The sequence below is a fragment of the Mytilus californianus genome, unplaced genomic scaffold (assembly GCF_021869535.1).
Source record: "Mytilus californianus isolate M0D057914Y unplaced genomic scaffold, xbMytCali1.0.p SCAF_18, whole genome shotgun sequence".
Classification (NCBI taxonomy): Eukaryota; Metazoa; Mollusca; class Bivalvia; order Mytilida; family Mytilidae; genus Mytilus; species Mytilus californianus.
In genome coordinates, this window is record NW_026262666.1 from 10,655,633 (window position 1) to 10,669,070 (window position 13,438).

General features: G+C 33.8%; 1 protein-coding gene across 1 annotated transcript in view; it reads right to left on the reverse strand.

Annotated features, from left to right (window-relative positions):
• LOC127726710 (uncharacterized) overlaps window positions 1-13,438 on the reverse strand; it is a 57,510-nt gene that overhangs the window by 7,899 nt on the left and 36,173 nt on the right. The window contains exons 5-11 of the mRNA XM_052234175.1: window positions 12,041-12,691; window positions 10,914-11,014; window positions 10,637-10,663; window positions 9,583-9,736; window positions 6,545-6,652; window positions 3,444-3,500; window positions 2,738-2,848 (exon numbers count right to left, since the gene is read on the reverse strand). Coding sequence (XP_052090135.1) covers window positions 2,738-2,848; window positions 3,444-3,500; window positions 6,545-6,652; window positions 9,583-9,736; window positions 10,637-10,663; window positions 10,914-11,014; window positions 12,041-12,691 — 1,209 coding nt within the window. The remainder of the gene's footprint in view (window positions 1-2,737; window positions 2,849-3,443; window positions 3,501-6,544; window positions 6,653-9,582; window positions 9,737-10,636; window positions 10,664-10,913; window positions 11,015-12,040; window positions 12,692-13,438) is intronic.

The window sequence follows — 13,438 nt, forward strand, 5'->3', positions numbered from 1 at the left end:
CCCCCTATGGATCTGTAGGGGATTAGAAGATTTCAAAGGGGTATCATCACGTCACGTTTATTATAAATGGTGACGTCATCTATTAATGTTATCGTATTTCATTGTTTATTTTAAAGAAAGGTCTTTTGTGCGATAACTTCGTTATACGGTTCACTACCGACCCCCTACGGATCTACAGAGGGTTAGTAAAATATATAGGGGTTTAGGCCTTTGGCCCTCTTTGAATCTGTAACGGGGTTAGTAGCAAACCATAGAAGTTATAAGATATTCTATATATATCTAGATATTGCTATACAGATATGAGTGCTTATGATCCTACATCCTGTCGTTTTTTAGACGGTTAATGACGTCTTTCCACTAGATCCTGGAGGGAACGTGATTTATTTATAAGTGGTAATTACTGCGAGAGCTCTTATTTCGGTGCTTCGTGTCTATTTTTTCCGGGTTATGGGGAGAATTGAGTGCTCACAAATTATTCAACCCACCTCATTCTTTATGTGCCTGTCCCAATTTAGGTTATTAAGTGGTTGTCGTTGATTCATGTCTGTCATGTTTGTTTTTCGTAAATTGTTTTGTTATAAATTACGTCATTAGTTTTCTCGTTTAAATTGTTTAATATTTAATGTTGGGACTCTTTGTAGCTCACTTACCAAGGGTTTTGCTCATTGTTGAAGGCCGTAAGGTTACCTATCATTGCTTTCACTGTTGACATCTGGTGGACAATTGTCTCCTTGGTAATCATACTACATCTCCTTATTTCTTATATTAACAATAACTTAACATCATCTGAATTTGGTTTACAGCTTTCCTCAATAAACGTTCATTTTCAATCTTTAAATTTAAATTACAAAGTAAAAAAAAAAAGACAATGTAACTCCAAAAGAATCTTTCATTCGCAATATGCCAAATTTCTAATTTGTAGACAATTTCAAATTTGTAGACCTATTTGATTTCTGGTATTCATTATATCTTTTTTTGACACCAATCCTTATTTTTGAACAATTGATCATAGATAACCATATATTTTTTTCCATTTGTCGCCAAAGTATCAGATTTTGAATTGTCACGTGCTCCACAGAAGGTTCCACAAGGTGGAAAAAAAAAACTGGTTACCCTTTGGTGCATATGACCAGAGTTCGATTTTCATTGGTCTTTGTAATGCTCATTCTTTAGTTTTCAGAATAGGGTGAACAAATAAAAATTACTTCAGGTATTTTGATAATCTAACAAACTAAAGCAGTAGTAGCATTTCAAATTTATGTTTTGTGCATATTCATATTGAGCTATCCGCACAACTGTGGAGTATTTCGAAAACATCCAAAGGAAATTTAGGTTTTTGTGAGAGGGAACAAATAAAAATTAATTCAGTGTCAAAATTTGCATGTAAAGTCCGGAAAATTACTCTTACAATTCTATAATAGCACGTGCACAGCTTTAACACATAAACAATCGTCCCTGGAAGTGGCAAGGGTCTGAGTTGATAACTATAGAAGTTGATTAAAAAATGTTTACCCTCTTTCATAAATTTATTCTAAAAAAAAACTAAGCGCCCAACTCTAGAAGCATTAAAACATTTCTTAAAACAATTTCATAATACCAGGTGCACATTTTCAACATGTGTGCAATCTTCCTGTGAAGTTTTTAAGGATATGGTTTCAAAACTGTAGGAGGAGTTGATTACACAAAACTTCTACCAATCCCCATCACCTTTCATCTGTATTGGTTTAATTTCAATTTAGCAAAGGAGACCTTGGTTACCTTCCGGAAACCATTGCTCATTTGTTTCTATCTTAAATAACGATGACCACAAACCCTTCACCGTTAAGCCCAACAAATTTCATTCGCAATCAAGCAAGGGATACCCAAGTTATCATCCTGAAACCTACTGACAAACAAACAAACGGACGGACGGCGGGACGACAAGATGGACGGACTGAAAAGTCGATTACTATCTGCTTACAAAAAATGTTATGGGGAACATAACAAAACTTTGGAATTTGTTTGAACTCCTAAAGATGCGGGACTGCGTGTGTCGACATGGTAAGAGTCTTCTGTTACATAGTCATTGGCCGCAATGCAAATCTGTATTGAATAAAATTGTTTCTCCCGGGAATAAGACACAATCAAAACACTCAGTCCACTTACAGACACGACAAGTTTTCAGATATCTAAAGATCTTAGACAGCCACAATATGTCGCAAGTGAGTTTGGACAGAGATATATCACATCGGTCAACCAATAAAAGAGGGACGAAAGATACCAGAGGGACAGTCAAACTCATAGATCGAAAACAAACTGACAACGCCATGGCCAAAAATAAAAAGACAAACAGACAAATAATAGTACAGATGACACAACATAGAAAACTAAAGACTAAGCAACACGAACCCCACCAAAAACTGGGGGTGATCTCAGGTGCTCCGGAAGGGTAAGCAGATCCTGCTCCAATAAGGGATAGTGACCATAAAACATTCGAAGTATTGATCTTTTCCATTACTCTGTTTATTCTTGTATCAGAAGTACACATATTTTATCACGTCTTAGTCTTATTTCACATTACATTTCACGTCATTCTCTTGCAATATTCTTTTGTATTTTGAAAGGATTAATCGCCCTTTTGTCACCTTTAGAATATAAGTTTTACCCTCATTACAAAGAAAAAGCGTATGTTTTAATCACCTTTCACTTTCAGAATAATACGGATTTCTGTGTTTTCAATATAACAAGTTGTACTCACCTTTCAGAATGACACAACTTTTCGTTTCCATACATTTTTTTAATTTTTGATAATATTTTTCGGTATAGATATAATTTTCCACTAAATGCCATTCTTCAATATTGCTAGACACTGAAACAAAACAAAGTTCTAACATTATAGATGTTCATTTGTGCGAATGATGATTCCCAACGAGACACTTTTTAGCAACTTGATGATTCATTCAGTCTGACACAAAAAACATAGTTTGAAAAGGTTTGAATCTCCAGAAATACTAAAAGAATGCAGTAAAAATATAATAAGTTTATGACCATATATCAGTTTATACAAATTTTGCACAAATCATTATTTGCTTTTTGAGTTCCCAAACAAAACAACAACCTTATGTGTTTTAGCAGGTTTTTTCCGCGTTATTCTTATATGACTGAAAAAAGGTTCCAACATAAATGAAACATAAAAAGTATCAGTAAATTTCCTGACAGAAATTATTGCTTCTTGTTTAATATAAAAAAGAAGATGTGGTATGATTGTCAATGAGACAACTCTCCACAAGAGACCAAATGACACAGAAATTAAAAACTATAGGCCACAGTACGGCCTTCAACAATGAGCAAAGCCCATACCGCACAGTCAGCTATAAAAGGCCCCGAAATAACAATGTAAAACAATTCAAACGAGAAAACTAACGGCCTAATTTATGTACAAAAAATGAACGAAGTCTACTTACTTTCATCAACTACAGTTCTGCCTACAACAATGGAGTCATTTACAATGGAATTGTCACCTAAAAAACATGACAAGTGACAGATCAAAGTCATAGTTCATTCACCATATGGGTGAGAGATGTATTGTAATCATACTCATAAATTTATCTTAGTTTATTGTAAACAGAAGAAATATTTGCAAAAGTTCCTATTTTTCAAATTACTATTGGCTATTGTTTATTTTCCTACTATGTTATATAATTTTGAGCGAACTTAGGTTTTATAGGTATAAAGCCATTTGTATCAATTAAATAAAGATTTGAATGCGGCTGTCTGCTAAGGTACCATATAATTTTACTACTACAACACATTGTAGTATACATTTTTATCTCTACCAACCGATCAAAGATAGTTCGTTTAAAATATTCCAATGGTTTGACATTTATTTTGATTTGAAGTGCAATTATGCCATTCACAAAGTGATTAAGAGATGCAGACAAAGATTTTTGTGAAAAAGAGATACAGTCGAAATTCAATAGACATAAATCAAAAGGAAACTGATAGCGCCAAGGGTTAAATAGAAAGAGTACGACAAAATTCTACAAAAAGTTAACTTAGAGACTTCGCAACGCGAACCCTACCAACAACTGTTGTTGTTCTCAGATGCTCCGGAAAGGTAAGCAGATCCTGTGATATTCTTGTTACACAAAAAGTACTAAAAACGAGTTATGAAAAAGAAGAATTGCAATTGACACATCAAAGGTTTTAAAGTCATCATCACGAATTGATGACCAATACGATGCATCAGTTGCTCTCAACAATATGTGTGCCCGGTCTTAGATCTCTAGATACCAGTACAGTTGTCTGATCTGTAATTTTACCAAATGTGTCCTATTCGCAATTCTGACTGAGTAGAAATTCACATGTGGGGGATGCATACATAGCAGGATACACCCACTCTGTTGACGAACCTGGTCTTACTCCTTAATGAGTCAATGTGATTCCGAAAGTTAGTGTATGTTACCTTGACTTGTCTATTCTTAACGGATTTACGAGACTTGAACATCGACGAACTACTTTCGACTTAATGCACCAAATAACATTTAGATTTGTCCTCGATCACAACTTTCAAAAGAAGAAAAAATGAGAGTCTGTTGAATTACATTTACCACTATATATCCTTCAGAATGGAACTTCAATGCAAGTTTGAAATAATTAATACATGCTGTTCTCATCGTTTTGCATAACTTTTGATCTTGGAATTACATTTGTGCATGCAATGTTGATGGCAAAATGTAACTAGAGGCTCTCAAGAGTCTGTGTCGCTCACCTGTATCTACTGTGGTTTTGGAAATCATGTAAAATAAGGTTTAAATCATAATAAATAGTATTAGATACCCTAATAATGATTGAGGCCAAGTTTGGTTTAATTTAGCCCAGTAGTTAAATTAAAAGCAGGTCATCCCACTAGTAACTAGACTTACAATAGTTATTGAAAATCCCTTATCATTATTTAAATTAGTTTTCAAGTTGTGACCATTTGAAATTGGTTTTTTTTAACAATTTTCCCTTAGACTTCTATAGTAAATCCCTATTTTCTATTTTTAGCCATGGCGGCCATGTTGGTTTGATGGCAGGGTCATCGGATACATTTTTCAATCAAGATACTCTATTGAAAAGTGTGGCTAACTTTAATTCTATTTGGCCCAGTAGATTAAGTGGAGAAGATTTTTGTAAAAGATTGCAAAAATATTACGAAAAAAAAATGTTAAAATTGACTATAAAGGACAATAACTCCTAAAGGGGTCAATTAACAATTTTGGTCATGTCGACTTATTTGTAGATCGTACTTTGCTGAACATTATTGCTGTTTACATTTTATCTCTATCTATAATAATATTTAAGATAATAACCAAAAACTGCAAAATTTCCTTAAAATTACCAATTAAGGGGCAGCAACCCAACAATAGGTTGTCTGATTCGTCTGAAAATTTCGGGGCAGATAGATCTAAAACGATAAACATTTTTATCTCATGTCAGATTTGCTCTAAATGCTTTAGTTTCAGAGATATAAGCCAAAAACTGCATTTTACCCCTATGTTCTATTTTTAGCCATGTCGGCCATGTTGGTTGGCAGGCGGGGTCATCGGACACATTTGTTAAACTAGATATCCTAATGATGATTGCGGCCAAGTTTGGTTAAATTTGGCTCAGTAGTTTCAGAGGAGAAGTTTTTTGTAAAAGATTAAAAAAATTTACGAAAAATTGTAAAAAAAATGACTATAAAGGGCAATAACTCCTTAAGGGGTCAATTGACAATTTTGGTCTTGTTGACTTATTTGTAGATCTTAATTTGCTGAACATTATTGCTGTTTACAGTTTATCTCTTTCTATAATAATATTCAAGATAAAAACCAAAAACTGCAAAATTTCTTTAAAATTACCAATTCAGGGGCAGCAACCCAACAACAGGTTGTCTGATTCGTCTGAAAACTTCAGGGCGGATAGATCACAACCTGATAAACATTTTTATCCCATGTCTGATTTGCTCTAAATGCTTTAGTTTCAGAGATATAAGCCAAAAATTTCATTTTACCCCTATGTTCTATTTTTAGCCATGTCGGCCATTTTTGTTGGCAAGCGGGGTCATCAGACACATTTTTTAAACAAGATACCCTAATGATGATTGTGGCTAAGTTTGGTTAAATTTGTCCCAGTAGTTTCAGAGGAGAAGATTTTTGTAAAAGTTAAAGGACGACGGACGACGACGACGACGACGACGATGGACGACGGACGCCAAGTGATGAAAAAAGCTCACTTGGCCCATTGGGCCAGGTGAGCTAAAAAATTATTAAAAGATCTGTTTCTTTGTTAAGAAAAAAGAAGCTGGTAGATACATAGGACCCATTAATTTTGTGAAATACAAGAACAATTCATTATATTCACGGGATACTAGTTTTCTTTTGTTCTTCATTTGTAAATTGGTAAATGAATTTGAACAAATAACTTATAATCAGATCAACGCGGCATTTAGCCTGGAAATAAGCTGTGCATCAATAACCAGACTCCTTATACCTATGATTTGTAAGGGTATCAAAAAGTCATCAGTTAAATAGAAACTTACCAATTGGCCGTCTCTGTATTGAGTTGATGCTCAGGTCTTTAATCTCATCACATATATTGTTTAGGCTTTCTTTAAGCTGATGTGCATCTCCCTTTGTTGCAGGGGAATCTTTAGAAAAATGTCTGAATTTAATGTTGTTGTAAATATTCGTGAAATGACTGTATTACTTTTTATTCAGTTTTCATAATTACACATTTGGTATGTATTTCTTATTTACTGATCTTTAATAGTTTTAAACACGTATGAGTCATTGACACATTGGTACATTTTATTCTCCATAATCTTTTGAAGGTATTCTAATGAATAAAACATTATGAACTTAAACATGAAATGCCTTTGATATTTTTTTAAATATGTAAGACTCAGATCGACATCCAGTCTCTAATCGACCTACGTTCCCCAAATCGACGTGAAAATCTGACGTCACAATACAATAATATTCCAAATCGACGTCTTTTTAGTTGTTCTCAAATCGACGTCCAATATTTGGCTTCTCTTATTGACGTCCGTTTTGTGGATTTGCCTCTATGACGTCATAACTTTATAGTAGATAACGTCGTTGATGTTTTCAACAATGCAACATGACACAATCAAATAATGAAGGATATGTTTTGAAGAGAAAAAAGAACAAAGGTAATACGCAAAGATCAAAACGCCAAGACATTTTGGGCCGACATGTCGTATTTCATGGAAATATCGATGTTAGTCCTTTTATTTTGTTTTAGTTGATTATTTGAAAAGAGATGTAACTGACTTTGTTGTTCCCTCTGATGACTACTAAGTCATTACGATTCGTTATTTATAAAGACAATACGTTTCTTAAAACAGCAAAACGATGGATATGATACAAATAAAGATCAATGTCAAAAACAATGCTGCGCCGAATATAAATCGACATCCTGCAAATGAACATCAATACATCTGTTACCTATTTCGGGTTGAAAAAATCTTTGTCTGTAACTGTTTGACAATTGATTTGTGATAAGAACCCTTCTAAACAGACTAAAATTCATCTTTTATTTCGAATTTGAATGTTCCAAAATCAATCAAAGTCTTATAATGTACATATCTATTATATTTACATGTATACGTGCAGTAATTTGTTATTTATTGATATTGCACATCGATTAAGAAGACTATGAACGATCGGACGTCGTTTTGGCAACACATGTCGTCACATTGGACGTCGATTAGATGATCAAAATATTGGACGTCGATTTGAGAATGTGACGTCAGATTTGGGCGTCAATTTAAGGGACGGACGTCGATTAGAGGCCGGACGTCGATCTGAGTCTAACAAATATCTTTGACGAAATTGTTGTAGTTGTTTGCTACGATGTCTGTTACGATTGGATAAAAGAGACTATTATTAATGAGATTATTATATGATGTATTGTGAAAAAACCTATCATGTAAAACCTTTAAAGTAATTACATAGATCTTGATTGCTTGGGTTCTTCAACAGGCTTTGCTTTGATTTCGCTAGATTTTTTTTAGGTTCATGTATACGCTAGATAAACCATTGCAACAATTATTAATACTAACTACACCTTATGTAAGAATCCTGGGTTTTGATTGGTTGATAGCCAGTGTATTTTTCACCAATTTACTGTTATCAAATGAATATCATTCATTTTTTAACTCCGCCAGGGTATATGCAAAGAGGATATGCCTTTTTTACCCTCTCTGCCATGGTATTTGCCAAAAAATACTCTATCCGACTGGACGCTTGTAACGTCATGATCATCAATGCGTTTTTGAACGTTAACATTCGGTGTAATTAAACAGATATAGCATGTTCTTGAGGGGTATTTGCGAAAAATACCAGTCTTGAGAATGAATTTCCCTCGCCTTACGGCTCGCGAAATTTAACATTCTCTCGACTGGTATTTTTCGCAAATACCCCTCCTTAACATGATATATCTGTTCAAAATACCCCGTCTCAAAATTTGGCAAAGCGGCACATGTGGAATTGAAATCTTTTAATGTGGTTTCGTCAGTAATAAATTAGAGAAAGTTATTATTCTTTATCTCTGCAGATTTGTACTTGATGGGCCTTTTAACTTATTTGGATTGAGTGTCATTGATGGGTCTTTTGTAGACAAAACGAGCGTCCGGTGTACATAGTTTTATGCCTGGTATGACCCAAATGTTGAAAGCGTCAACGCAAACGAAGCAGACATTTCCAAGATGGATCGCCATCTCTCACTTCTTCTACTTTTGTCTCAAGCGAGACAAAAATGATTCTAAAAACGTTTTTATAAACACTAATTTGTAAAATTTACTATAAAGGGCAATAACTCCTTAAGGGGTCAATTGATCATTTTGATCAAATTTAAGGGCAGATAGATCTAAAACTGATAAACATTTTTTATCCCATGTCAGATTTGCTCTAAATGCTTTAGTTTCAGAGCTATAAGCCAAAATCTGCATTTTATGTTTTATTTTAGCCATATCGCCATGTTGGTTGGCAGGCGGGGTCGTCGATAACATTTTTTAATCTAGATACCCTTATGATGATTGTGGCCAAGTTTAGTTAAATTTGACCCAGTAGTTTCAGAGAAGAAGATTTTTGTAAAAGATTAGAAAAATTTATAAAAAATTTCTAAAAATTGCCTATAAATGGCAATAACTCCTTAAGGTGTCAATCGACCATTTTGGTCTTGTTGACTTATTTGTAGATCTTACTTTGCTGAACATTATTGCTGTTTACAGTTATCTCTAGCTATAATAATATTCAGGATAATAACCAAAAACTGCAAAATTTCCTTAAAATTACCAATTCAGGGGCAGCAACCCAACAACGGATTGTCTGATTTGTCTGAAAATGTCAGGGCAGATAAACTAGATAATCCAATGATGATTGTGGCCAAGTTTGGTTAAATTTGACCCAGTTGTTTCAGAGGAGAAGATTTTTGTTAAAGTTAACGGACGACGACGACGGACGATGGACGACGGACGCCAAGTGATGAGAAAAGCTCACTTGGCTTTTCTGGCCAGGTGAGCTAAAAATTGGCATTCAGTAATCGATTTTATACCTTGATATGATGATAACATTTGAGATCTCCATTCTCCAAAATCATCAAACTGCTTTACATTTCCATTGTCATCAACATAATAAGATTCAGGGACTGCAGTGAATACCCCACCAGGTATTCTACACACTTTGACTGCTATAACCTTCCTGTTTTGCTGAAATGCAGATACAGGCAATAAGTATACAAAATAAGTCACAAATATTACACATGTTTGAAATTAGCTAATCATAAGACAACATTATACACATTTGTTTGTTAATAGTAATAATAAATTTACATGACATACAAAACTGTCCTAATACACTAAGGCAATGGTAGCATTAGAAGTATTTGGAACAATTTTTGTGATTTTATTATTTTCAATGCTCTTTGTAGTCGTATTTGAATTGGCTTTCCAGAACTTTTTTGATTCGCTTGCAAAATAAAAGCACGGCATAAACATATAATTTTTTTTTTAAATACTGGGTCAATGCCAGTGCTGGTTGACGTTCAGTTCCTAAGAAGAATCTCCAGCCCAGCAGTCAGCACTTTTAATGTTACATAACATAACTTAAATATGTTTATTTTCTGTGAATTAATTGTTAATGAAATTTTGAGGTTTTTCTTCCCCAATAGATATAAGAAGATGTGGTATGAGTGCCAATGAGACAACTCTCCATCCAAGTCACAATTTATAAAAGTAAACCATTATAGGTCACAGAACGGTCTTCAACACGGAGTCTTGGCTTACACCGAACCGTAAGCTATAAAGGGCCCCAAAAATTACTAGTGTAAAGCCATTCAATAGGGAAAAAACAATGTATAGATTGCACTAGCCGTATTTGGCACAAGGTTTTGGACTTTTAGTTTTCAATGTTCCACAACTTTGTATTTTATTTTGCCTATCAACCGTTGATTTTAATGAAGATTAAGTGCGAGTCTTGCGTATTAAGTAATACTCCTGATATGTTTGATGTGATTTTTTTTTGTCTAGTCTTTCGATGTCAATACATATATGTTTGATTTCAAAAACATGTTCTTGAATTAAAATAATGCTCGAATCGAAATTTCTTACCATAATAGTGTTCCCTTCTCCATCCTCCTGTAAAAGTAAAAGCTTAAATAAGTCTATTATGTGAGAATCTACTAAACAAAACAATCGTATATGCAAGAGCACTTATATAATATATGTTTCTAAAATAAATGTATATATATGCTTAGATACATTATTATAACAATTATTAGTTCTTAACCTGAATGACCTTCGTTTAGGTTGTGCATAAAATAGTTAATTATAAGAAAAGACAATTATAAAAAACGTAAGCTCAAATAATGAATAGAAAAGGTCATACCTCTATATCAAAATATTGAATATCCCAATGTGTTTTTCTTGTTAGCTTTGGGATAGATTTCCCGCAAATCATTCCTCCAATTTTTATTTCAAGTGCAGTTTCTGAAAATGGCAAAACTAAATGGTAATACAAAAATATGCTCAACCTTACGTTATTCATACAGAGCATTAATTTTCCTTTTTTAAATAAACACCATCTGTAAATATAATTTCCTCTTCTCGGTGGTAGCGTGACGTGCTGGCCTTGAGTGCGAGACGTCATGGGTGCGGACCTGGGCCAGCTCAAACCAAAGATTTCGAAACTGAAATCTGTTGCGTGCGCGCTAAGCACGCGGTTTAAGGAGCAACAGCAAAAACAGGTTGACTCGAAGTCAGAATAATGTGTCCGGGTAGGGTGACAATAGATATAAAAAGATGTGGTATGAGTGCCAATCAGACAACTCTCCATCCAATTACAATTTGTAAAAGTAAACCATTATAGGTCAAAGTACGGCCTTCAACACGGAGCCTTGGCTCACACCGAACAGCAAGATATAAAGGGCCCCAAAAATGACTAGTGTAAAACCATTCAAACAGGAAAACCAACAGTCTAATCTATATAAAAACGAGAAACTAGAAACACTTATGAACCACATCAACAAACGACAACCACTGAACATCAGGTTCAAGTCTTCTTGTCAACTGTGACCTTGTGAACTACCATGTTAAAAATCCAGTCCAATGTGTCGGTCTAGTACAAACAGGGTAAATAGTCGTATTACATTAACATGTTCTCGTCCTGAATATGCATCTAATTTGCTGCTGAACGTTTAACATCCATCCATCACCATGAATATAATTTGCAAAATGTGCCTGTACACAAAAACTTATGTTTTTTTTTTTATCAAAACGATATTTGTTTGCAAAACAAATTGTTTGCAGCACTTTAACCTCTTGCAAAAGTTAGACGAAAGACAAAAAAGTTTAATTAACAAATCTAACATAAAAATCCTACCCCAAATTTCTAAATGATATGATGTATAAAAAACTAAAGTAAATAATGAATATAATGAGTTGATGCATCTAAAATGGTTCAGTCCTTTGTGAATTAAATAAGGCTAAAACAAAATTGTATCTAAAAGTACTTACCAATATCTTCATGTGTACACTTTGATAAGTCAATGCCAAAAACTTTTCCATTTGTGTCTCCAATACCATAATAAACAATACCACCTTTGTAATTTCCAAATGCGGAAATGTAATGGGAACACATATTTGCTAACGTATTTGGAACATCCTTTCCGGTTATCTGCTTAAACTGAGTGTCTATATTTTCGTTTCTTAAGCCTCTTACTTCATGATTTAGTTTGTATGTTCGATTTTGTATAATTGGTAATGGACCAGCTGGTCCTTCTTGACTTAAAATTTCCACGGCTTTGGTATATTTTGCTTGATCAGCAGATGACACTGATGGAAAATATGAATACATATCAAGTGTACATAAATTGGGTGCAGGTTTAACAGAAAGCTCTAACACTTCTGATTCACAATCTCCTTTCAGTTGAACATAATCAGTTATGTGGCTGAAAAAGACTTCTTTCATTTTCTTCTCCACTCTGTCATACCAATCATCAAGATCCTTTGATTTGGCTGTTTTGCAGTGTTTATTTCGTAGAATCAATGTTCTTGTTTGATTATCCTTAATGTTAAGGCAAGCACAAACTAATTTTAAAACTGTCTTATCAACCTTATTGTCCTTGATATTTACCAGAACTTCATCATTGACATTGATAATATTTTCTGAAAATAAGAACAAAATCTGAATCCGTTAATTATATCTTTTAAATAGATACAATTTAGTTAGTGTTGAAATTAAGGAACAAACAACAAAGACAAAATAAGTATACACTTTTGTCAAAACACAATTTATAGTTCTGTACGATCGAAACGGTTTTTTGCTTTTTAAAAACATTCCATCTATATATTAAATATAGAAAAAATAGATGTGCTTGAATTCAGTGGTTGTCATTAGTTGCTGTCAGTCATATTTGTTTTCTTTTACTGTTTCAACATAAATCAGACCGTTAGTTTCTTGTTTGAATTGTATCACGTTTCATCATGCCGAGGCCTTTTATAGCTACATGTACAGTTTATTTTTGATCATTGTTTAAAACTGTACGGTGACATATACTTGTTTATATCCACTTCCTCTGGTCTCTTATGGAAAGTTGTCAAATTGACAATCATACATCCTCTTCTTACATTGTATTTTTGAAAATATATGTTGAAATGTCTAACAACTTGTGTTTATATTTATAATTTCCCTTTTAATTGTAAGAAATATTATTAATAAAATTGAGAATGGAAATGGGGAATATGTCAAAGAGACAACAACCCGGTTAAAGAGCAGATAACAGCCGAAGGCCACCAATAGGTATTCAACGCAGCGAGAAAATCCCACACCCGGAGGTGGTCCTCAGTTGGGCCCTAAATAAAAATGTGTACTAGTTCAGTGAAAATGGACGTCATACTAAACTCCAAAACATA